Source organism: Balaenoptera borealis, assembly GCF_965194805.1.
Source record: "Balaenoptera borealis genome assembly, chromosome: 3".
Lineage (NCBI taxonomy): Eukaryota > Metazoa > Chordata > Mammalia > Artiodactyla > Balaenopteridae > Balaenoptera > Balaenoptera borealis.
In genome coordinates, this window is record NC_138866.1 from 105,744,947 (window position 1) to 105,771,738 (window position 26,792).

The window sequence follows — 26,792 nt, forward strand, 5'->3', positions numbered from 1 at the left end:
TGCTTCATGAAAGGTGCCTTTAAAAAAGTGATGTGTCCCTTTTTGCAGCTTGTGAGCTGTCCTCTGATGAACAGTTTTGTGAGAACCTGCAAGGCACAGGGAGAAGAGATAGTACAAAGAGGTTTTCATGGGGGGAAATGAGAGGAAAGAAAAGTTGCTATTCTGTTTTTCTGGGTTAGAATCCACACCAAAAGACAAATTGAAATTTTTTTAAATAATGAAATATGTTTGTGTGTGAGAAAGTATTTGCAAAACAATGTCTAAGACCTTTTGACTTCTAAGTATAATGAATTTTTTAAATCTATGAGATGTTTATTCCCACACTGATTATTTTTCCTTTTTGAGAAATTTGAACATAAAAATATGAATATATTAAGTGTTAGTTAAGAAAAATAATGAACTTGGAGGAAAGACTTCCAAGAAATATTTTTTAGTTTATTAGCTACAGTGCGCATTTTGTCTATACATACCAGCCTTTCATATTTTCCTGTAAGGGAAAACAAAACCTTGTTTGTTTTTTCTTTTTAATTATTGAATTGCTTAGTACATATTCTAGGAGAGTGCAGTCCATTATAAACTTTTAATTGGTGTTATGAATGAGGAATTTAAGGAGCTTTATAATTGAAAACCTATATTAAATATTATGTTTTAAAAACAGATCATTTATTTTCAAAATAATTTTTTGAATTGTTGGAATGAGCTTTTTCATGAAATGTGTTCCTTTCAAATTTCTTTCCATACCATTTTTATAACATAAAAAATCATAGTTTGTTCTAGCTAGTTTAGAGGTACTTACATGACAGGTCCGCTTTCTCCAGGAAGTGACTTTGTACAAGGCTTAACTGTTTAGATCCTTCTTGTTACACATGATTCAGTGTTTCCAATTCCTGATTGCTTGATCATGTGTTTATCAAAGTTAGAAGCAACTGTAGGCCATGCCAGATGGTAATGTTGCTAGAGGTGTAGCAAGCTAGGTTTCCCTGCTACAAGTGCTCTAATTTAAACTAAAAATAGGCTAGCAGATCTGTCAGTTTGTCTTTCTTTGAAAGAGACATACATACTATATATATGACAATATTAATAATTCCTTTGGATATTTATCTCCAGGACACTGTATCACTTTTTATTATTTAGCACTTGTGGCTTGTATTTTTTTTTAATTCCAAAATTTGTCTTATTGGTATCCTCCACCAGCGTGAGGACTTGATAGAGATTGAAAGAGGTTACTTACAGCACAAACCCTCCCTCTCTGCTCCGTGAGTTGGTTCCGTCCTATTTTGCATAAGTTCCTTTTGAGTAGATCATGTGTGGATGCATAGTGCTGAAGACTTAACTCTGTTTGGCTGTGTGGATGTATGTCTTGGAGAGAAGCTGTGTGCATTAGCTGCAAACAGTAACATTTTCAAAATCAACATGTATTGTGCTTATCCTGTGCCTGGAATGGGCAGCAATTCTTTGATGTATTACTACAATGGAAAAACAGTAAGTCTTTTTCTTTGTTCAGATAGCTTCTAACTGATTTGTTTAAGGGAAGGGAGGGTAGATTAATTACTTTTTACTAAAACCTGTGAGGTTTTGTTTTATCATTTTCTGTAATATGTTAAGATTGTATGTTTCTTTGTAAGTAAGGTTAGCAAAGTTGTCTTTGACACAGTTACTCAATAGTTTTTGGCTTTTATTTTTAAAATAATATAGAAAATAAACTTGAATTTGTGGGATATTTTTTTAATGCCTGATGTCTTTACTAGTAATGAGCTTGAAAGTACATTTGTTTTAATGTTTTCTTATATTGTAAACATATAATCTGCATGTAAAATACATATATAACACAGAGAGAGAGAAAGAGGGAAGATTACTTGATGCTTTGTAGATAGAGGGGAAAGATGAAAGTCATCTTAGATATTCATAAAAATAACAAGTATGAAGCTCTGGGAATGATTAGGGAAGCAGTCAGCTAGTGAGGGCCGTATTTCCTGTTTGGAGTTTCAGGTCCGGAGCCTGACTTTACTCAGATACCATCTGTTTCCAATCAAACTAGAATTTTGACCCTGTACAGATTCATAAAATAAATCACTATTTTTCAAAGAGTGCATTTATACATTTTCCAAAGAATGTATTTCTGGTCGATTTATAGCACATGGTTAGATGTTTTAAAATAATACCTTTCTGTGTTGCTAAGTAAAACTTCTCTGTTTTTTAAATTAATTACTCAGTATTAATTACTTAGTATGTTTCTACAAAAATATCTTTAAGTCAGAGGATTTTGTGTATTCTAAAAAGAAGGTGAACTTCTCTGGAATATTCAATAGGAGTTATCTTTATTAGATAGTTGATAAACATAAAAATGTTATACTAGTGAATAACAATCTTGGGTTTATGTCAGGAATTCAGTATTTTCCTCCTCAATTTTTCCAAAACAATGTATTAGCTCAGGTGTTTTATTAAATACGTAAATGACTTTAGCGATTTTTTTTGGTCAGGAGTGGAGGCATTTTTAATGTTAATGTTTGAAGTTACAAAAAAAATTAATCACATTTTCCTAAAATAGGTATACAGTCAGTTATGTTGGTCCGTTCCCTTTTTACCACTTGAAAATGTTTTAAAGTAGCATATGACTTTAACCAGTGTACGTGAGAACTAATGAAAGCACTTTTTCGTTCTCTGACTGCTTTGGTAAGGCCTCTTTGGACTTCGTTAGCATTTGGTTCTTAACTTTTCAGTAAGCTTTCTTACTAGATGACAATCAAGCCAAAATATCCTTAAACTCATTAAAAAGTATGTGTTCACACTAGCCTTATAAACAGAGCTTTGGAGAATGTGAGAGGTAGATTTAGATGGGTAGTATAAGTGAAATAACTTGATCTCTATGTAATTTCCTTGGCAACTGTCTTTCAAATGTGAAATTTTTTTCTTTTATGTCCAATTCTAAGTAAAATAGTCTGAAAATGGTGTGTGTGCAAGTTTAGTAAAATTAATCATACAGGACCCCTGAAGCAGAGAGACTATAACTCAGATTGAGTTTAGATTTTATTCTTTCAAGAGCACAGATCACTCTATTACAGCATTTCTCTTTGTTCTACATTTGGGGGTGGAGGGGTGGGGGAACAGCTTTGATCGTATTAAGTATTTCCAGGCTTACGGTAGATGACATGGCTGGTATGTTAGAAAAGTGTAGCCTGAAAGTTGATAGCCTGTGCTTGATATAGGTCAAAGGTGACTTTTATGTTCTCGAAAAATACGTAAAGGATGATATATTTTCTTAGTCCTCTGTATCATAAGCCCTTAGTCTTATATGTGTTTTCTTACATGTATTTTATTTTTACCACATCTAGTTTATTATTATTATTCTAACTCTTCAATAAGAAAATCGTATAGTATGTAATTATATTATCCAAAGACTATGGTAAATACCTCATCTTTGTATATATTGGGAAATGTCTACCCATCAATGCTTTATAGTAAAAACTAGCACTTTAAATTAATATTGCCAGAGTCTAAGTGAAATGTATTTCCTCACTTGAGTTATGGAATTTTTGTATAATTCTCATAATAAACCAGTTAAATTTAAGCTCACTCTTTAACTCCATTTTATCAGTTTATCTTAAGATGATAGGACAGATTTATATTTTGAATATTAATATTTTGATTTCATTTTTAAGATCGTTTTATGGGTGTTATGAAAGAGTGAGAAATCCTGAGTGATACTGGGCTTAAAGAAAATGCTTTCCTTTTTTTTCCGGTTTTTATTTTTAAATTTTCAGGTTGATTTCCATATATTTATGGATGCTTGGGGTAATTTAATAAATAGACTGAACAGACTCTAGGAAAAAATAGATTAATAAGAGAAGAGCCTTTTCATATTTTGTTATTTAAGATTATGTGGCTGTATTGTACTGTTGGAAATATAAGAGGCTTGGGCATCTATGTGTAGAAAAGAAAAGGCAAAAATGTTAACCCTGTTTTCCCCACTATCTGAAAAGAGAAGGGGTTAATGTTTTATATCACATGTAGCTTTTGTATAGCTGTATTATGTACCATGCTATAAGATATTAATATGTGTTTATGATAAATATGGGACTTAAAATCACTTTGAATATTTTTTGAACTTTGAAAAATAGCAAGGAATAATGGATTTCTGAGATTCCTTACTTATAAAGAACTTGGCCTGCTCTCAGTTTTCTCATTGATATGACTCAATTGTGTCCTTTATGCAGAAAGGTAGAAAGTCTTAGAGGTAAAGGAAGGGAAGTTTTGGGAGGAGAGGATTCCTGTTCTCTTCACCTTGGGATTCTGGAGTTTCAGCCTTCCTCTGATCTCATCAGCCTCCATTTTCTAGGCCTTGAACTGAAGATGCTGCAAAGTGTTCCAGGTATAAAAATTGCAGCAAGTACAGACATGATGCTCTTTTCATTATTTCAGGGGATTATTTTAATATTATTAGAGACAACACAGAAATCCAAGTTTTAAAACTCAAGCTTAGAAACACATTTTGAATATTCACCTTCTTTGTATGGAATCTGGGAAAGAAGAGACAGGAACTAACATGATCATAAGGGCTACTCTGTGTCAGGAACTACGCTGGGGACTTTATGTTTACCTCATTTAATTCTCATAACCACTCTGTCATTTAGCTGTTACTAGCCTCCTTTTATAAGTAAGGAAAAATTGGTGCTGGGAAGTTAGGTAACTTGTTTAAGCCCCACCCTGTTAGTTAAGTGTTGAGGCCAGAACTGAACCCAGGTCTGTCTCCTAAGAGCAGGTTTTCTCTTTTCTATCATCCAAGGACAAGTAAACTAGTCTGCATAGCAAAGGGCCAGATTTCACTTATCCTTACTACTGGTTGTATCCAAGTACTCCATTGGAAAGAAAATGTCACTGAGAAAAACACTAGGCCATTTACAAATAAATATATTTTGCATATATGATCAGACTTAACAATTTTATGAATGCTAATTGATATGGTCAGTCAAGCAGCTTTTTACTAGTTTCTATTTAAGATGAAGAACTTAAAACTATCCTAGATATGTTTTTAAATGCAGGAAATTAGCAGGCCTCTTCTAATAGAACTCATAGTAGTGAAAATTGGTATAGCCATGGTTTTGGCACCTGCCTCCCCACATAATTTGTATTATCATAAGAATTAGAGCAGCAAGTAGCTAAAATTGCATTGTAAATACTTCTAAGATTTATTTTTCAAATAAACATTTTCAGTTAATAAAAGCACAGAAACCAATATGAGAGTATAGAGAGCTACATTTCTGTTCCATTGGGGATTTACTGCTAATTAACATGAGAGAGGAAAGTATATAATTAATTAATTCGAATTTCCAGGCTGTCTATGGGCCCAGTAGGGTTAAATCTAACATTTGTATGATGAGGAAAACATGAAGTCATTTAAGAATTCTCTGAAGTTGGAATGCTAAAGACATTGGATGACAAGGAGTTTAGCTTAAATCTGCTTTGATTTTTTTTCCCTTTATCAAAAATATATGAGACTATATTCTAGATATGAATCCAAGAAGGTCTTTTTTTCTTGATTCAAGTGGACACAAATACCAGGAAGTTAAGCCCCTGCCAGGAGAGTATGTTGTCACGGGTCAGGTTTATTAATCTTTTAGAAGGAAATTTATGTCCCTTTCCACTAGCTCATGAACATATTGAAGACAGGGATCAGGTGCTGTATTGTTAGGTCTAAATATTTTTAAAATGTAGATAGCGAAGTGACACTCATTGATTTGTTCAGTACATTATCCTAGCATACAAGTTTCAAACCCAGTCCCTTAAAAATTCCATGGTTTATCTCTCAGGAAAAAAATTTGTGCTTATTATAAAAATGATACTGGTTACAATAAAGAACTGATAAAATATGCCCAGTGATGTTAAGATTAATTAAAATGTGCTTGACTTACCTAAGATGAAATTCTCACACTTGAAAACCACTATTACTCAACTATACTTTTTAGACAGCAGCAGTAGTAATTGATTTTAAGCTGCTTTGTACTGAAAGCTAGAATTCTTTTTTCTTATCATCGTTAAAAAGGAAATTTTACATTATTTCACCGCTAAACATTCTGCGGAAATTCTTGGGAAAAGATATTGGTCCTTTTATTTATGAGTGTTGAAAATATGAACATATATTTATGCCTTTTACAGAAATTTCAGTTGTGTTTTTATCAGGCTAACTAATTAGATGAAAAGAATCTTTCATGGATAGCTTGTGTGTCCCTGAGTTAGTCCTACTTCAGACATTTTGCTTTATGATGCCTTTTGGTTTCAGTTCTTAACAATATTTAGTACTGGAACTATATAAATACTCCCCCCCCCCAGGCTTGGAATTACCATAAAAACTTGAGTAGTAGGTTGGACTTTATGGCAAAATTTACTACTTTTATGTAATATTAAAATACTGAAAACATTGAGATATTTATCAAATCTGTCATTTGTTTAAATATTCTTGGATGTTAGGAGATTCTTAAATTAGACTGCTATTTCATGTACTTAAATTTTTAAATGTCTTTTTCTTTTGGGTTGTGCTTGTTTTAATTTTGATTAAAGAGGGAACCAGGAAAGTGGGAAGCCCTGAAGTTCAGAAACTTTAAGATTTTGACATTTATGTTAAAGATACGCTTTTTATCTGAGTTTATGCATAAGGTCAGTATGCATAGAAAACAATGGATCCAAAATGATCAGAAAAATCAATAGGGAATAGTTTTTAGGAAATTTCTTTAACTTTTAGTTAAATTTCTTTAAGTAAAATTTCTTTAACTTTTACTTACTTAGCACTCTTACCTCAGTGAGTCCAATTATTTAAAGCAGAAATTTTACTTACTCTTTTTTAAACAGCCTCTTTTTAGTAAATTCAGGTCCCACAAAATGCAGAGGTAGAAGGAAACTGTTTATGTACATTATTGTGTGTGAAACTTGCATAAGTTGACCAGCAGTAACTAAAAAATTCTTATAATAATTACCTAGTTTTTCTTTCTTAGTTTTTGAGTGTTGACCCTTAAATGTGCCTATTTTTAAAATCAGTGGCCCAGAGGTTTAATTACAGATTTTAAAGCTAGAATTTGAGTTGGGTTGGGATTTTCTTTTTTTCCAGTGACCTGAACTGTTTCGTTTGTTAGTTGTCAGGTTTTAGATACTCAGCTAGATCTTGAAAAATTTTTATTGCTTAATACAAAATATAGTTACATAAAATGAGATAAATTAAGTGTATGCTCCTGAATATAGTATCACATTTTTATTTTAAAATTATGATGGTAGGGTAAATTAGCCAAATGATTTTGTTTTGCCTTATTATTTTGGTAAGTTGATAAAGATTATGCTGGAGATGATTTATGCTATTAGCATAAACTTTTCACACATTGGAGGTTTAATGTTAGCATTAAAGTGTTTAATGGTATTTAACATATTGGAACTTAAAGAGAACTGCTAGTCAAACCACCTTGACAAAAGAGCTAATAGGAGCCTAAACATAATGAAATATCGGTAATAATTTCTGTGTTAGAGCATGTTCAGAAAAATTGATAAGCTTCTCCGTCTTTCTTCTTTCCAAATTAGATAAAGGTGTTCCCAAAATGTTTAAGAGTTTTGGTTTTTGTTTCATAGCCTTTGGAGTTTATGAGACTCCTAGAATATTTCTTTCAAAATAATTTATCTAATTTTAAACTGGTGGGTAAGGAAGAGTGATCTCATCCTGTATTGTTCAATATAGTAACCAATAGCCACAAATGACTATTTAATTAAATTAAAATTAAAAATTCAGTTTCTCACTTGTACTATCCACATCTCAAGTGTTCAGTAGTCACATGTAACGAGTAGCTACTGTATTGTACATAGATACATTACCGTCTTTTCAGATATAGAACATTTCCATTATTACAGAAGCCTATTGGACAGTGCCCGTCTAAAGCATTCCTCTCATTTTCTGTGGAAGGGTATCTTAATTAAGATATATAGCGAGCTATTCTCACATACTAAAGAAAATTCCCAATTCATTTCCTCATCATTTAGAACATTTAAAGATATCCGCTACCACACAGGCTTTGGATCTATTTTTAAAAGCATAGGGAATGGCATCATCTTTTAACTCATCACTGGATGTGACAAGATAAAAAGAAAAAAATATCTTTTTAGCAGAAGCTTCTACTTTTTTTCATCTTTGCTGAACAACTATCAGAAAATCATGCCTTTCTGCCTTACAGAGATGTTTCCAATATTAATTACAGGATGGATGCACTGAAGTCAAGAGCACAGTGCACAGCTCCAGCTTCTAAAGCTAAACAGAGAGTGGACTGCCCTGAACTGGGGTGATCCATATGACTAAACTGAATCACCCAAGCAGGAAAAAAAGGAATGTTTTTGCTAACTTGACTCCAATTGGTTTTATGAGCTAAAACATTCCAAGGATAATTGTGTAATCACTGTATAGAGTAATGTAAATATTCATCCCTGAAGTACTCTGTCACTCTTAAAAAGTAAGTTTGGGTTGATGGGATGAGGACAGTAGAGATATTACTGTGAATTTATTCTTTTCAAACATACTTAACAATGAAAGGGAGGAATCTGTTAGATTTTCAGTTATATTCGTTTAAGTTGGGGTAAATGTTATGGTTCTGTTCACCCAACACTCAAAATTTCTCTCTTCTCCATTCCTGGAGGAGAAAAATTAAGTACTTGAGAAAGAAGGACATTCCCACATGATACCTACTTTGAACCTGACATTCTGAAATGGAGGCTAGAATTCTAAAGAAAATTTCTAATTACCGCATTTCAATAGAACATCTTAAATTACTTAATTGTACTTTTTCTGTTTCTTTTTAAAATAGTGTGACTCCTGGTAGATTTTAATCACCTTAAGCACACATATTCCTTTCTCTTAATTTTGTTTGTTGTGATACAAAATCATATTTAAGATTTAAATGTGTGATTAGATCATTAACTAGGAAAAAACTGGCATCTATGTGCAGGTGATCAGATGACATAAGCAGTCTGGTTTTAATTTGTGGCCAGTACTGATTGTAACTAAAAGAGACTTGCTCTTTTTGTGGAATTGGCTGACTATTTCCCTACATCTGGAGTTAATAAAGTCTTTGAGACCACATCAGTTGTGCTTTGCCGCAAGAACTCTTTGATCTGAAAAATCGCAACTGGCACAACTGCTGCTTCATAACATTGCATCTATGTTTTTGCAAGCTATGGTTAAGATACCAAAAGTAAAGTTTTTTGTCGTGTGTTAGAAATGCTGTTAGATGGGCCTCTTTGAGAACCACGGTTTTCAAAACATTTTTATCATGATAAAAACTTTGAACTTATGTTAGTAAATAAATGATAAACTTCTAGTAGTTTAGAGTTTTTACCATTTTCATTTATAAGATCTATTCTTTAAAAGTCCATTTATCTTTTTCAAAGTCTATTTATAGAGACTAACATTAAAAACAACTTTGCCCTAAAATGAGCCCTGTGTTCTTAATACAGCTTCAAAATTTTTACATACGAGAGGCAAGCAGGCAAGCCTCTTCTGCTTCGTGTGTTTGTCTTGGTTTTCTTGCTTTCCATGATAGTCATCAATTGACCATTATCTGATCAGCATATTCTCCTTTATTTACAGCGATTTGTAAATCAGTAAAGTCAGCAAAAGTTCTTTTGTAAATCAGCAGAAATTCTTTGCTTTTGTAATTGCATACATTTAAAAATTTTTTAAGTGTAAGTTTATCTTGTATGGAATATAGTGAATTGAATAGAACTAAGGATAAAGAAATATATATTGAGAGATTATATATAAATTTTAACTGACAGATTATGTAGATTTTTGTGTGTGAAATGACACATCAAAACTGGAGTTTTTCATAAGTATCATTGGGAGGTTTATATACTGTTTCAATTTATAACCTAGATAGAATTAGAGAATTTTATATTGTATACTTTTAGATCAGTGATGGTATACATAGTAAATAAGCATTTGTGACAAAAACATGTTCTAATGCTGTCTTCTAAATTTTATTCTCATTTGTATTTTCTTTCTACATCTGTGGATATACTCTTTTTTGTTGTTTGTGGTTTCAACGTAGTTTGGGGAAAATCTGTATATTATAAAGGGGACAGAGGACATCTAGCTAAAGCTAAATTTTGATGCTGAAACTTGATTAAAAGAAAAAAGTACAAAATTCCTTTCCTGAAAACTTTTCCTGTCTATCAGCCTATCTAATACATTGCAAACACATTTGTGTATATCCAATTCTTTCATTCTAACTCTGTCTTTATGTAATAGCACTAAACTAGAAAAATATGTTTAATATGTATAATGCATAATCCCCTATCTAGGATCCTTCTGGGTAATTCTTAGGAATATATCTTGTCCCAGACTTCTCAGGTACCACAAGTGTGTGTTTTCCCCTCTGGGACGTAAGAAGTAGGAAACTAACCTGAATGCCAGTCCATTAAAAAGACACACCTGTGCTTGTAATAGCATGGCTAGCAAGAAGACTAAAAATGGACTTTTTAAACTTTTATCTAGGGTGAACTGTATATATAAGTAGGATGATGTTGGACAAAAACTATAAGAAATAGCAGTTGAGTACTAAACAGGGACAGTATGTAGCAGTGTAACTGCTCTTATAAGAATTCGAAAGTTGATATTATTAGCTGATACTTAGTGAGTGGTTACCATGCTAAACATTTTCGAGCCTTCTGTGCACCTTAGCCATCTTGAGGAATCCAGGTGGTTTTTGTGGTTTTTGTTTGTTTGTTTTTTGGGGGGGGGGTTTTGTTTTGTTTTGGCCGCGCGGCTTGTGGGATCTTAGTTCCCCAGCCAGGGATCAAACCTGTTCCTTAGGCATTAAGAGTGCAGAGTCCTAACCACTGGACCGCCAGGGAATTCCCTAAACATTTTGTATGTATTATTATCTCATCTAATCTTCCCATCACCCCCTGCTCCCCCATGCAGGTAATGTTAGCACCATCTTACAAATGAGGAAGTTGAGTCTCAGAAGGTTAGGTAATTTGCCAGAAATCTTTACAGTTAGTTAATGCCTCAGAGAAAGAATAAATGAAAGTTTAGGTAAATAAAAAATTGGCTCCCATTTTAATCTCTGTGTGTGCTTCCTCCAGTTTTTTATTAGTGCATAGGAATGTATGCTGGATAAAAATATCAAACTGTGTGGAAAGGCATAAAGCAAACGTTTTCCTCCCCAATTATAAGTCCAGAGGTGTAACCATTAAGTTTCTTACGTGTAATTCCAGAAATCTTCTGTGCTTATGCAAAAAATGTGTATGCTTTTTTTACTAATCCTCCCATAATTTTATTGAGCTAGTTACTTTCTTCCACGTTAAGTGAACACTTTGAATTTTTATTTTTGATTAAAATTTAATAGATGTACCCTTATCAAACTAAACAAAAGAAATATGTTTCATACACTGCTCACAATAGGACACCTTTCCATTCTTCCTGACTCCTGGTTTACTTTTACTTTAACAGACCATGCATCACCTTAAGTGTTACTTACTCGTTTTCCTTCTTGGTTTCAGTAGTCATCATGAGAATGGTTTGATCATGTTTTGATTATTACAGTTATTTGGATGCCCATTTAGTTTTCCAGAGAAATGACAGAGTTGGCCATTTGCCAATTCAAAATGTTCATACTTTGTTTATCTGAAGCAAAGGTTTACCAAAGGAAATTAATACTGCTCTGACAGATTAAATGAGACTTTCCTGAAAGCTGTGCCAGAGCTGAAAATATACTTGAAATTAAAGAATTAAAACCCCTGAGCAGAACTTGGTTTTAATTTTGCCAACCCTACTAAGTTAAGGAAGTTTCTGAACAATTGTGTTGTGCCTTTCACAGTTAACTTTTAATAGTAGTAAAGAATAGTAACATTTAATCTAACTCGTTTTGATTTTGGTAAATCTTGTAACAGTGAAAAGAATGAATTTTATGAACAAATTCATAAAATAAAACAAATTTTATTTCATGCTGTATTCAAAAGACATTAGTTTCCACTATCACATTTTGAATCATGAGCCTATACGGATTTGTGTTTTGTAAACAAAGTCAACATTTGTGACTTTATTCAACCACCTGATGTAATTGTCACACAAAGATGCATTACAGGGATATTTAGAATAGTTTTTTCTCTAGTAATCAGCAAAAACAAACAGGTAGATAATATCCAAGTTAGACGTTATTTATGAGGATTTAGGCAGTTTATTTGGATTTGTGGTAGGCCTTTTTAGATATTGGATAGGCCTTTTTAGGCCCTTCAGGAAACACATTTTACATAAGTGGTATGACAGTCATTTACATTTTAATTAAATTTCCTGTCTAATTTTAAGGTATATGCACCGTCCCCAAATTCAGATGACTTCAACCGTGAATCTCCTAGTTATCCATCTCCCAAGCCACCAACCAGTATGTTTGCTAGCACTTTCTTTATGCAAGGTAAGTACTGCCAGATAGTTGTCAAGTACTACAACAGTTATCTCTTGTATATTAGCTAATATTTTAAAGTTGTGAGGAAAGAGAATATCTGTATAGAAGTTCAGACATTTTTTATCTAGATATGTTTGGTTGAAGCAAATTAAAATTTAGTTTTAAAGTTTCCTATTGCTAATTATTGCTGACTGCAATGTAGTTGGATTATTCAGCGAAGCATCAGAGTGCCCATCTAATATTGATTGAATTTATAAAGGACTTCAGTTGAGAAAAGTGAGTAAAGCTGCTCTTTCTCATTTTAGGATTTAAATGTATAAAAGCTATTAGCAATTTTAGTTTCTTGTTTAAATTACAGATTCATATCACCCCTAGAATTATCAGTGCAAATAAAAAGTGAATATCATAGAACAGAACAAGACTTTAAGAGAGAAAAAGTGTTGCACTTCCTTTCATTCTTGTCTAGCAAATCATTTTTATTTGGTCTTCTGTGGTTTTGGACTATGGGAGCAATAAATTACTACATAAATGGTTCCTTGACTTTACATTGGAGAGTGAAGTCATTGCTAACACATTTCTTTTGAAGGCTGACTATAATATAGTCATTATCCATCACTTAGGTTCTCTGTAAGAGAAACTTCTTTATTCTAGTTTGAGAATGTTTGGTATAATATACATTGCTTATAGATTAAGAATTTTTTGTATATAGGTATACCATTTAACCAAAAGTTAAATCCAACCTATCCCCAAATTTGGAATTTTTATTGTCCTCCCTGATATGAATTTAGGTCTTGTGAGGATTTTTATAATGACCTGCCTACTACAGTTTAGATTACTTTTTCTCCCTCTAACTATAAAGCTTTATTCCTTCATTTAACATAGTAACTATACAGTTTGGAGGGAAGAAAACTAGATGAAGACTAGGTTGGAAAGGGGAGGAAAAAACATATCTGGAGGGTACCCTTTGAATTTTTATAGCATCATCAAAATAAAAGAAAAAATTTTGGCTAAGGAAAATTTTATATTTCTCTTTTTGTCTTAGATGGGACCCACAATTCTTCTGACCTTTGGAGTTCATCAAATGGGATGAGCCAGCCTGGTTTTGGTGGAATTCTGGGGACCTCCACTTCCCACATGTCTCAATCCAGTAGTTATGGCAGCCTTCATTCACATGACCGCTTGGTAGGCTGTAACACATGACTAGGGTGCAGCAACACTTTGTCCTCACTTGTGTTTCTTTTTGGATTACAAGTGTAAGATTTGATTCTGCCAAAACTTCTGAATTTTGAAATACTTCTAGGCTTACTTCATGCCTTTTGAAAAAGTAAATGACAAGAGTAGTGCTCTTCAGCTGCTAATTTATGATGTTCTTTTTAACCTGTTATAGTAGTTGCCCAGTTATATGTGCGTATTATTCAGAAAATGTATTTAATAGATCATGTCTCTTTCCCCCTTTCTTTAGAGTTATCCTCCACACTCAGTTTCACCAACAGACATAAACACAAGTCTTCCACCAATGTCCAGCTTCCACCGTGCCAGTACCAGCAGTTCACCTTATGTTGCTGCCTCACACACCCCTCCCATCAATGGATCAGATAGCATCCTAGGTGAGCTTTTTTAGGTTGGCAAAACTCCCTAAAACTGAATTTGGCGATTTGTAGTGAATCCCATATTTTTCAATACATATATATATATTTTTTTGTTCTTTTCATATTTTTTTCTTCCAGCTTTATCAAGATACGTCATTGACATATAGCGCTGTATAAGTTTAAGGTGTACAGTGTAATGATTTGACTTAAATACATCATGAAATGATTATCACAATAAGTTTAGTGAACATTCATTATCTTATATAGATACAAAATTAAAGCAATAGAAAAAATTTTTTTTCTTTGTGATAACCCTTAGGATTTACTCTCTTAACTTTCCTAAATGACATACAGCAGCGTTAGTTATATTTATCACGTACACCCCCAGTACTTACTTATAACTGGAAATTTGTACCTTTTGACTCAACGTATTTTTTAGTATTGAGTTTAAAAATGAAAGACAGGAAGAAAAGAAACTTTGTTTTTCATTAATGTACAAACTGGTAAGGAACCCATCTTTACTTTAGCTTACTAAACACAACACATGCAGAGTATTTGCAGGTTTATTGTGACAGATGTGCAACAACAATGGAGAACACCATTGAAATAATGGCAGAGTGCTGAAAAGCATGCCTGCTTGCCTGCTAAACTTCTTGATTTGTTTTCCTCTTTGAAATACTCAGGAACCAGAGGAAATGCTGCTGGAAGCTCACAGACAGGTGATGCACTTGGAAAAGCTTTGGCATCTGTAAGTATTGAATTTACATATTTTGCTGAATGATTTTTACACTGCTGAATGCAGTGATTAGATTTTGTGGGCAGTATGCGTCATAGTTAAAGGGTGTAGTTATAACAGGACCACTTCATTACTCATTTAGAGCTATTTTCGGTTTGTATTGATTTGTACTGCCCTTAAAATAATTCACGAGAACACCTTCCCACCCTATTCCCACAAGAACTGTCCTTCTAATTTCAATTTAAATATCTGTTTTTGTCTTAATGCAACAGATGTAGGGAAAAGAAAAAGAAATTTGGGCATTTTGAAATCTAAAGCACAGATTACTGAGGTTAATAGTTCAATCTGTTTATTAGTTTTAAACATATACTTTGTGAGTTGCCCATTAAAATAAGTCAAGTGGAACCAAGAAACATAACTTAGTTATTCTTCTGAACCAGAGAAGGAAGTGCTTTTATAAGGATTTTTTTCTAACATGGAAGGTATTTTATATTTTTTTTTTTAAAGGAAAAAATAAGCATCTGCTGCTGATTCAAGACATAGGAGATGAGAGCCTTCCCAAAAAGGAAAAAAACAGATCCATTGAAGAACCCACGCTAAAATGAGTAAAACTAATTTGAAGGAATCCCATAGTATTTTCCTCAGCAAGTAGTTTACATCACACCAGAATGTTAATGACAAAGCAATGAGTTGCTTTAATAAAGGCAGTGATCGGTTTTAATATATGATCCTTAAAACATTGAAACGAAATCCATTCTTTTGGGAGAACATTTACCAGTAGTCCATAAAGATTCCAAATCTAATTATTTAAGAGGCTCTTCTGCTTTGTATTTTCTAAAGTTTCTCCTTAGGCTTTTTCTTCCTTTCTTTTTTCCTCCTGAGTGATATGCCTCTCAGAATTTTCAGAGTTGTCTTACTTATGTCTTACTATGAAGTGCAGTTAACTCTGTCAAACACATTTGCTGCTGTTCATGGGGAAGGCAAACCACTTAATGTGTGAGTAGTAGGAAGCAACTGTTGAAATTTAAAGAGATAAACCTCTTTGTGAATGGTTTCTGTAAATAAACCTTACTCCAGAGCAGTACACGTTTCTTGAGAAATGAAGCCAAGTCAAATTCATCTACCACATAGTGGTGGCTCACACAAAATAGAGCTCAGTAAATGTTTGCTGAATTCAGTCTTGCATCATATGACAAAAATGATGATGATGATAACAAAACCCACAAAAATATCATCTGTAGTTTGTATGCTTACTAGGTGCTAGGCACTATACTAAGCATTTACATGCGTCGTTTCATTTAATCCTCAAGAAAGCCCTGTGAGGTTGGCATTATTATTCCCATGTTACAGATGAGGAACTAAGGTTTAAAAGGTTAAGTAACTTTGGCTCAGAAAGATTAAGTAACTTGCCCTAGGGATCACCAAGCTAGGAAAGGTAAAGCCTAGATATTAGATTAGATCTGATCTAACTAGCTTCACTTTCAGAAAGACCAGTGGTACAGGGACTGTTATTTTACAAGGTGCTGATGAGGATTAAAGGGAGTTGTCTCACTTATTCTGGACTTATTCCACATGATGAAAACTACCTACTTTGGAAGAAAATTATTCTGTAATATTAAATGAGTGCCTCCCAGGTATTTGATTGACTTGCCGATTCCTTCTGCTGATTCTGTAAGAATCCAGTAGCAGATATTTCACAGGTAGAAAGACAAATAACATTTGAACTTTCGATACTAGACAACTTAAAAAAGTATAACCTGCATTTCAGGGGCTTTTTTCTCAAAAGTTTTTGTTTATTTCATTCAAGGAAAACTTCCATAAAGGATCCTTGGCAGATAGGCAGGCAGGAATTTGTGATGTTCTCAGTGGTCCTCCAAGCTCCTTTTCAGTTACCCTTCAGGTCCTTGACTATTCTCCCATATTACGACCAACATACTAGCTAAACCAATTGGCATTTGGAAAAGAAAATCTAAATTCAGTGTGAGTGGAAGCCAGGGGAGGATGTTTAATCTAGTTAGTGGGTGGGCTTTGGTTGTCATGGAAACTCAGCCCTGTCATCCTGTGTTGTTACTAGGCAGGAGCAGCCAGGTCATTCCATAAATCATTTCTGTCATAGCTGACGGTGATGCATTCCATCTGCTCCATCACGGCATGCCATAGTCTGCACACTTCAGACCCCTTCCTTCAATCCATCTCCTGCCCCGCTCTGCACCAGACACCTCCCCCAAACACATTCTTTCTCTAACTTCCATTACAAACTCATATTCACTTTAGTGCTCTTAGAATGTCCTGAAAAACAGACAAAAAAATACATTGGGGATAGGAAGGATTAGAAGAGATGAGTAGAAGGAATTTTATGAGGATTACATTTGAGAGTCTGACATGCGTCTCAGAATTTGATGTTAGGTATTACAGATCTTTGGAAATGGTGACCATGAGTATTTGAAATTTTAAGTTCTATAGAATGTGACGTTTTAAATACAGCATCTAGGTTTAGATGGAGAAATGCCATGCTATTGCCATTAGAAGTTATTTCTAATAGCTCCCCAAATGTCTGATACATGTCTTAGATGCCCTTTCATGTGTGAAACAGAGGTTACAACCTTTGTTCTTCAGTTTATGTATTAAAAAGCACACAGAATACTGGGTGATTAAACATGTAAGACCAGATAATACATTCGCAAAGGTTCCTTTATTTTAGGTTTAAGCCTGGATAATTGTGGTCTTAATCTCAGGATAGCTAGAAAGAGAATTGTACATGAAAGTATTTACACAAAGTTCCCAAAGCCCTATGGATTATGCATTAGTTTAGATAATAAACTAGGGTAGATAGAGGGAAAGGAAAATCTGGATATTCGTGCCATTTCTGTGTTTCCCTGAACGTCTGCCAGACAATAACCCTTTAAGATTGTGCCCATGGAGAGTTATATAGAGAAGAAACATCTGGTTTATTTCAGTGCCTAATACCATATCAAAACACTTGGTCTTTAATTTAGAGGAGATCAAACAAGAAGACTGTTGAACTTTGTTGATTATATCAGACTTCTTTGTGACAATTTATGTTTTGATTTCTACCTCAGAGCAAAGGAAAGGGAGAGAGTATATGTATGTGTGTGTATTGTGTATGTGTGTGTGTGTGTGTGTGTTTTAATCTAGATAGTTAAATGGTCAGTAGTCTCTAACAAAAGAAAAGAAAATTCAGGGAAGTTGATGTTTAAAAGTAATTCATGAAATAAGTTTCTTTGTTCCTTAGACTCAATAACATTAGCATAATAAAGATTAACTGAAATGTGCACTGTAGTGTTTAAAAAATTGGGCTTGCAGTTCCAAGGTTGGGCTTGGGAGCACTCCATTGTTTCTTTTTTGTCTGAAGCCCTTTTCATTAGCTTCTGGCTTATTGGCACCCTGCTGATCGGAATAGACCGTGACTGATAGGAGGAGGAGCCTCATTTGTTGCAGTAAAATGAGGCATATTACCGTTTAAGCCTGGCAGAAGGTATTGGGAGTTATTCATCATTGGTCACTTAACAGTATGAGGACCACGGACTGCATGCAGAATGAGTTCTTACTTTGTGTTTATGCTCTAGATTCTAAATCACTCCCATCCCCATTTTTTAAGTAACTGATTTTTTTTCCTTCTCTTTTTTTTCTTTGAAACATCTATGTTAGGAGTTCTTTAAGGTCAGAAAGTACAAAAAGTAATGTATTCCTGATTTAGAATGCTCTTCGTCAAATAAAGCCTTATGTTTAGAATTTCTTAAAGTAGCACAACAGTTTCTGTAGAATCAGTATAGTTTGTCATTTGGTAATAGAATAAATATGCAGAAGTGAAGTTTAATGACATGATCTGTGATCTAAAAGGCTGTATTATTCTGCTCTTTTAATGTTGTTGCTCCCTTCCCACATGCATGTTCTTTTTATGAAAGTAAAAGGAACAAGAAAAAGTCCTGTAATTTGCCAGGCTATCTGTCAGTTCAGGAAAAGTATTAGTAACAATTCTGTCTGTCATCACTTTAATTTAGGGCAAAATAGAACCAGGGAATGTGATGAGTGAGTGGAGAAAATGCCTTTTATTATACAAATGGAGAAGGTGCTTTTGATAAAAACACCAGAAATTATATGTTGATATGCTTTTGGTACTGCTTCTCCTGTTTTCACAGTGATTTTTAAGAGCCCACACCCATTTTATATATAACATCATTTTGCTTAGTCATTGCAAGGTAGTCATTGCAAAATGACTCTAAAGTATAAACTTCCTTCTTTGAGATAAAGAAGTTGTCACCAGTCCTTCACGTGCTTAGGGATTATTTAGCTGTAATGGCAGAGTTATCAGGGAAAATAAGGGTTGATAGTCTGCTTATGTCCTCAAAAGCCCATACCTGCCTAACGATGTGGTATGGACAGCTTAGTACATCAACACTAATTCTCAGAAATATTGGAACCTTACCATATTGTTCTCAAAGCTTATACCATAAAACTGATTTGCAAATGAATCCATCTTTATAGTAGTATCTTTTTCTCCCCTTGGTATTCCTGTTACTGAACCCCACTATATAAATGCTGAGATAAACTATTTACTGAATTCCGCTTTTTTATCAAAAAGTATTGTAGCGAATTTCAAGTGCAATTTAATCGCTCAAGCTTTGTTTTGTTTTTTTTTTAAATATTGAGCACCTACTTGTGCAAAACAGTGACAGACAATGATGGATTCAATGTTGAACAGTATAAGGTCCCTGCTTTCAAAGAGCTTACAGTCAAGGAGAGAAGATAGAAAAATGGTAACATAGAGCATAGTGTGAAGTAAAATACCAAAAAGAAGTAACAGGTTACACTAAGAATATAAGGGAAGTGAAAATGAGTGTAAGTGGGGAGGTTACATTTGAGTTGGGCTTTGATGTGTTACAGAATTCCATCAGGGAGAAGTTAAGAAACAGGCCTTTTGCAAGGACAAGCTGTGTTCAGAAAATGAAAAAAATATTTTGTTTGATATAATGCTTTATGTAGGTTATAAGGTAGAAAGATATTTTTGTAACCAGGTAACGGAATATGTCAAATGTCATTCTGTTTTATTTAGTAGACAACAGGAAGTGCTATATGGCATTTGTTCAAAACTGGTTGAGGACAATAGCTCAGTCAATTATGTATGGGATGAAAGGAGCGGGGAGTAACTAAAAATATAAAGACTTAAATAGTCCAGCCATAAGTTCTAGTAAAAGCTTAAGGTAGTGTAATGGCAGTGAGAATGATGTATGCCCATCCCAGAAACATTATAGAGAATTGTGAGCATTGGTGTCTATGGTGGGAAGAGTGGAGGAACAGGAGAAAGGAGGGAGAGTGAGAGTGGTTTTGGTGACCATGAGAATACTGGTGCTAACTGAGATAGAGGAAACAGGACAGTAGAGATGGGAAGGGTGGGAAGCTTGGGGCAGTGATGCAAAGTTTGGGTTTGGACATACTGAGCTTGAGATGAAAGAAAGATATGCTCAGATGGAGAAGTCCAGCAACCAGTAGGAGGATAGAGGTGTCAACTTAGGAGTCATTCACATGGATGTCATAGTTGATACTTTATAAAGAATGGTATTACAAAGAGAGGAAACACAGGTAAATAGAAAAGAAAACTGAGCTCTCGGAAAACCTACATTAAGTGAACTGTATAAGAGAGTAAAAGAGAGAAGGAGCCTGAGTAAAAATTGTACATCCAAGGATTGAAAAGGGATGCTCAAATGCTAACTTCTTTCTTTATTTACCAGCACTGTTGTAGAATCGGAAGCTACTGCAGATGCTGTGTAATTCACATTGATCTGAATAAGACAAAGTCCTTGCTCTTCTGGAACATACATTTCATTAGGGAAAAGGGTGAAAGAGACATATGATAAACAAGTAAACAAATTTAGACAATTAGGGATTAATGGAAGCAGTATGAAGAAAACAAAGCGAGAGGTATGATACACAGGGAATGCTGTTTCTCCAGTGCTTTCATGCGATTAATTCATACGGTCAAGGAAACTGAAAGTCAGCAAGTTAGTCTAGTTTATGATAATCAAAGTTTTGCATGGAAATGGAACTTCTTTCACTCCTCAGCCACCCACCATCAGTGTTATCAACCCTTCCCTCCCTTACCAGTATTATAGTAAAGACATATTTCATATGTTAGCATCAGTTGTTAATAAAAGTTATAATTATTTGAATCGTAAACATGAGAAATAGTGATTTACAAAAATAAAAGGGTATGTTGAGATATGTTTTTGCTGAAGTTCGGTGACGTTACCTAATTTACTTATGGTTGAAATAAATCACTGTATGTATGCAAGCCATTAGGAACCAAAATGTGACCTTTAGCTAATTTTCACAGGTGTGAAAAGTAACTTTTAAAAGGTAACAACTTTGACAACTTTAAGACAAACAACATTGATCTTGTAGCATACTACTTCCCTATTACTAAGTCTTCCCATAAAGTTTTTTGAAGTCTTCTTGATAACTGCGCTTTTCTAAAATGACTTTCCAACCTGGGAGTTCCCTGGCGGTCCAGTGGTTGGGACTCAGCACTTCCACTGCTGGGGGCCCGGGTTCAGTCCCTGGTCGGGGAACTAAGATCCCGCAAGCTGCCTGGCGTGGCAAAAAAAAAATTTTTTAATAAAATGAAATGACTTTCCAACCTGAATATACAACTTTTAGATCTGGCTCTTTGGAAAGAGTTGGTGTGTAAAGGGATTTCCAGTTACAATTTAGTAACATCATACAAATTGGTATAGATATACTCATTTGTAGTCAATGCTTACAATTTAATTGGTGCTATCTTCTTTTTTTAAAAAAAATGAAAGCTGTTAATGTTTGATGATTGTGACCTGTGGAATTTTGTTTTACGTGAGCCTGTCCCAGTATCTGACTTTTTCAACGTATTATACTGTCTTTAAAACCAGTGCTGAGACCCCATATATGCCATAATTTGGGCCTCTTTAAATTTATTAGAGCGCTAAACTTACTCAGAGCAGGATTATTTCTGTTGGATGACACTTTGCACCCACAAGTAGTTTTCCTATTTAAAGTATTTGACCACAGTTTCTCCAAATAAGTTGATTTGTCTGCCCTAAGTGCTGAGATGTGAAGATGACTTATGATGCCTGTTATAGGAATGGGATTGTCCTAGAGAGGAGTTCCTAGGATCCGTTGGTGCGTGGATTAAGGAGACTTTTTAAGTGTTTAATGGTTAATTATGTAAACTTGAATGAATTTCTGTCACTATTTTTTTTAGCAATATGAAGTAAATATAAAATGTTGCAACAAAACCTTTAGCCAAAATACCAAAATTTATGCATCCAGATATGTTATCCTCTTAGGAGGTAAAGTCCACAGATTATTTTGGGAACATTTTTTTAAGAACTTTCAGGGTTTTTTCACTTTCTTCAAGGGTGACAAAATATCCTTTGAAAGCAAGTTTGATTTTTTTTACAACACTCACACATCATTAGGAGCTAAATTTGGCAAAAATGTAGTTAATCAAACAACTTTCTAAAAGAAATAAGGGATAACTATTTTTAAAAATCACTTTCTTTGACTTTTAAAACTATCTTTAAGGACTGTTCTCTTCAAAAGATAACAGTTTCCTAAGATTATTTTTAATGAATAAAATTTATTTAGATGGTATATTCTAGAAAGATTGTTTATCAGACTTGTTGACTTTATAGTCACTTCTCTTTTTTTTTATCACTTCTCTTTTTTGTTCTAGCAATTAGAAATTTAAATTACTTTCAACTAGGATAATAAAGAAATAGGTATGATCTATTTACTCCTCTCATATTAGAATATATATGATATTCTTTAATCCGAGTTTTAAAACTGGGGCTTCTATAGCCTTTATGTAATGGAATAGTTCTAAAATTGATTAAACAGTTTTTCACTCTGAGCCTTAAGGGTGGCAGCTTAGATTATAAAAATAACTCCATGCAAATGGATTTACATTTTTGCTTTTGTCACATTGATATGTGTATATCTTTTGTTTTCTGGTTAGATTTATTCTCCTGACCATACCAGCAGTAGTTTTCCATCAAATCCGTCAACACCAGTTGGATCACCCTCACCTCTCACAGGTAGGCTTTTGTTTTATCTAACTACTTGATAACATGCATGGGGCTACTTGGAAATATTCGAAGTTTATTTTTCATTAAAATATAGTAAGAACTCATACCAAAAAAATCATTTCTATCCTGAGAAAACATGTAAACAGAGCCTTCTCCTGAGTTCATTTTGGAAAATATTGAAGTGTTTGCTGTTTGAATTATTTGTTCATGTCTTCTCTGATTCTTAAAATAATTTGTGATAATTTCTAAGAACAATTATTATAACAGGATAAAAATAAGGCTAAGCAATTGGGATGAAGGTAAAATATAGAGAAGGAGATGAATCAGAAATTTTGATAAGCTAACATAGAAAATAAAATAACCTATTTAGAAGTACATATAACTTCTTTCTTCCTTATCCTCTGCATTTTCCACATACCATGTATAAGACTCAAATGAAAAACTCTGCACTAGTTTGTCTTTATTTTTAAGTCCACTGAGTTATTATTTCATATATATATATAAATTCTTGGGGATAATGTAGTTTTTTTTGCTAAAGAAAACTCTTTGTGAATGTGTATGAATATTGTTAGTGGAGTTAAATAAGTGTTCAGATTTGTATTGCTTTTTTCCGTTTTTTTTACAGTAGCTTTAACAAGTTCCAGATACTATCCTACAGTATAAATTTGTTGAGATACAACTGTTATTATTGTAAATAGGAATTTTTTGATTTATTAGGAATAAATCAAATTACAGGAAGATGCTTGGATCTGATCTGTTAAGCTATAAAACTTGGAATGTGTTTCCTGAGCAGTGTTTGGAGAAAAACCATGCTAAAGAAGAAATGTATTAGTTCTAAGGAAAAGACATTAGACAACTGTGTAAAAATTGCCATTTTCCTCCAACAGTTGACCTCAGAAATGATTCTCTATTCCTGATCAAAGTCACTAGTTCAGTCCATGTGGCGTTGTTGTTGTTGCTGTGAAGCCTTTTTGCATTGTTCAGGGTTTCTGAAAATCAAGGCTCTGGTGTATCAGGGCCCTGGCTATCACCTGTGCTCTGTGATTTAGCCTGTGACTCTGCTAAGAAGCATTCCAGTGTGGAAATGATGAACTGCTGGCAGCTGCTTTCAGCTATTAGTGGGTTCTGCCACTTTCTCAGACACCATGGCTTCAGCTGTCTAGTAAAAGTTGAACAGCTGTTCCCCACATAGACAGGACTATGAAAGACCCATTGACTTAAAGTTGTTGTTTAACAGAGGGATGAAATTACAGGAAGAATGATGTAACTTTAACCATACTCACCCTCTTGGCAGAGTTTTACTAAAATTATCAGTGTCATTTTTGCCACAGCCTGTTTCACTTTCTCATCTCAGGTAGCTATATTGGCCCTTACTGTATGTTCCCACTGCCTCTTCTCCTCTACCCAGCCCAGTAAGATAAAAGTGTCCTTTGGTTTCCATTAACACTGGTTGGGAAGGCAGGCAGCAGAGGAGCTCAGCATCTATGCAGGGACATCAGTAAAATGAAGAATCAGAAACTTAGACGTTTTTCAAAAAATAATGGTCCAAAGTAAAATCTCACATTTCCTCCTCCATTTTTTTTTTGAATTTATTTTTTTATTTTGTTTATTTTTTTTTAACATCTTTATTGGAGTATAGTTGCTTTACAATGGTGTGATAGTTTCTGCTTTATAACGAAGTGAATCAGCTATATGTATATATATCCCCATATCCCCTCCCTCTTGTGTCTCCCTCCCACCCTCCCTATCCCACCCCTCTAGGTGGTCACAAAGCACCGAGCTGATCTCCCTATGCTATGAGGCTGCTTCCCACTAGCTATCGGTTTTACATTTGGTAGTGTATATATGTCAATGCCACTCTCTCACTTTGTCCCAGCTTACCCTTCCCTTCTCCTCCATTTTTATTTGATGTTTAATGGATGATATCCTCTTTCCACCTTTAATTCAGCTGATTAATGAAAATCTGTGAAATGTTAAATTGTGTAATGAAGGTATTAATAGGCTTCTTTTTTCAATTCAGCAGTCATACTCAAAAGAAAAATATTTTCATATACTCCTGTTGAAATGGCATCAAAGACTGACTTTATACAGGTGCATCTCTGTCTCTCATCTCCTGTATCTAGTGTTTTCTTCTTATAACCACACCCCCCCCACACACACACACCCCAGACTGGCAGAGCAGACATGCAAAGGGAGGAAGAAAAAAAGGAAAGCAATGGGTGATGAAGTATTCACAGTTGAAGGAAAAATGAAAAAGATAGAGCAAACCAGAGCTCCTATATAATATGTACAAATTATTTTGTACCTTGTGTGGCAGGAGCCTATCATCTAGAGTAAAAACTCCTCCCCGCTATGTGCGCTCTACACTTGCCCTCTTCCTTATGCCTGAGCATCAGTCAGACTCAGGACAGACCTTGTAAGAATAGTTGCACAGGTGCAAAGCAACATAGGCAGTTTCTAAGGCATTCATCATTCTTGTTTAAATCCTGCTCATTTTCCTTGGGAACTTTTCAGACTAAGAACATAACATTCCTGCATAGAAAATGCTTACGAGAAAGAAGCTTCTGAGATGATATTGTTTTAGTTAGGATACTTTAGGCTGAAAGGAAGAGAAACTCTTGTCTGGACTGGATTAAATAATAAGGGGATTTTGGATATCTTGTATAAAGCCCATAGCAGGGCAAGTTCCTGGACCAGTCAGGGCTCCAGCTCTATTTCTTTGCAATTCTTTCTTAGGCTGGTGGCAAGACAGCAGTTGAAGGTACCACATATGGACATAACCATGTCTCATGTAAGAAAAAGGATCATCTATTATATGTCTTTTAAGAATCTTTTTCCAGAAGCCTCTTCAACAGATTTTCCCTCATGATTCATTGACCAGCACTGGGCTTAACAGAGTTACTCAACAGAAATGGGACCACCATGTTTGTCTTAGTCATTAGGATTTCTCCCAAGAGCTAAGAATAGAATTACTCTTTCTTTGTTCACAGTAGGAAAGGATGGACACCCTCCCCCACCTTCTGAGCAAAATCTGGGCTCTAGCAGTGAGGTAGAAGTATGGCTGTGTCTAATACAGTTGTCCTTTGAGAAAAGACATGAGTATTTGAGTTAAGAGAATGTGTTTACTTACAACATTGTAAAGCATTTATACTCCAATAAAGATGTGAAAAAGAAAAAAAAAAGAGAATGTGTTTACTAAGGGAACTTGGAAAGCAGACAAACAAAACCACTCTTCACCTTTCTTTACCTCCTTCTAGAATATCAATGAATAAAAGTTTAATAATCGCGGTACTCAATAACAATCTTCAGAACATCCACAATAAAAATAAAGAGGGAGTGGGAGGAGATAGGGGAGAAAGGATTCCTCAGTTTAGGCTCATTTCATCAATGAGATATTTATTTTTATCATCTGTCAGTATGCCTGGTGTTAAAGCAGTTACCTGACTTCAGCAAGTTTTCAGTTTAGTTGAGAAAATAGAGATAAACACATGAAAATAGAACCGTCAGAATTTACTCTAAACTACAGTTCTCCGGATGTACTTCATGAAGAGAGTATAAAGGAGAAAAAACTTTGAGTATAAAAGGAGAGCATGACAAAGATCAAGATGTAAGAAAGTGCATCATCACCTGTTCATCCAGAGTCATTGAGATGACTGATTATGAACTCTTCACATATTGGAAGTGGAAAGGTTGGCTGGGGCCAGATTGTGGAAAGCAAAGCATTCAGTGCTACATTTAGGATTATTTAACCTTTTCCAAGTGTGGAGTATCTCATGAAAGTTTGAGTTTAGGGTGAGATTACAAAGGGAAACAACTAACAAAATAAGAAAATGCATGGTAAATAGTCCTAAGAATTTCTCTCAACCATGCAAAATGATATTATCTATTCTCTAAATTTATTAACCAGTTTTATTAGGTGGCATATTACTGAATCCCACTCAGAGTGAGAACAGATCAGAAA

The 26,792-nt window shown here is 34.3% G+C and overlaps 1 protein-coding gene across 10 annotated transcripts in view; it reads left to right on the plus strand.

Annotated features, from left to right (window-relative positions):
* TCF12 (transcription factor 12) overlaps positions 1 to 26,792 on the plus strand; it is a 371,281-nt gene that overhangs the window by 310,052 nt on the left and 34,437 nt on the right. For 7 of the 10 annotated variants that reach the window (XM_082388101.1, XM_082388103.1, XM_082388100.1 and 4 more), the window contains 5 exons: positions 12,332 to 12,437; positions 13,471 to 13,610; positions 13,891 to 14,035; positions 14,701 to 14,765; positions 22,762 to 22,840. In XM_082388101.1, the coding sequence (XP_082244227.1) occupies positions 12,332 to 12,437; positions 13,471 to 13,610; positions 13,891 to 14,035; positions 14,701 to 14,765; positions 22,762 to 22,840 (535 nt within the window). Of the gene's footprint in view, positions 1 to 815; positions 1,483 to 12,331; positions 12,438 to 13,470; positions 13,611 to 13,890; positions 14,036 to 14,700; positions 14,766 to 22,761; positions 22,841 to 26,792 lie in introns of those variants that run through there. The other 3 variants (XM_082388107.1, XM_082388108.1, XM_082388109.1) reach the window with 3 other exon arrangements.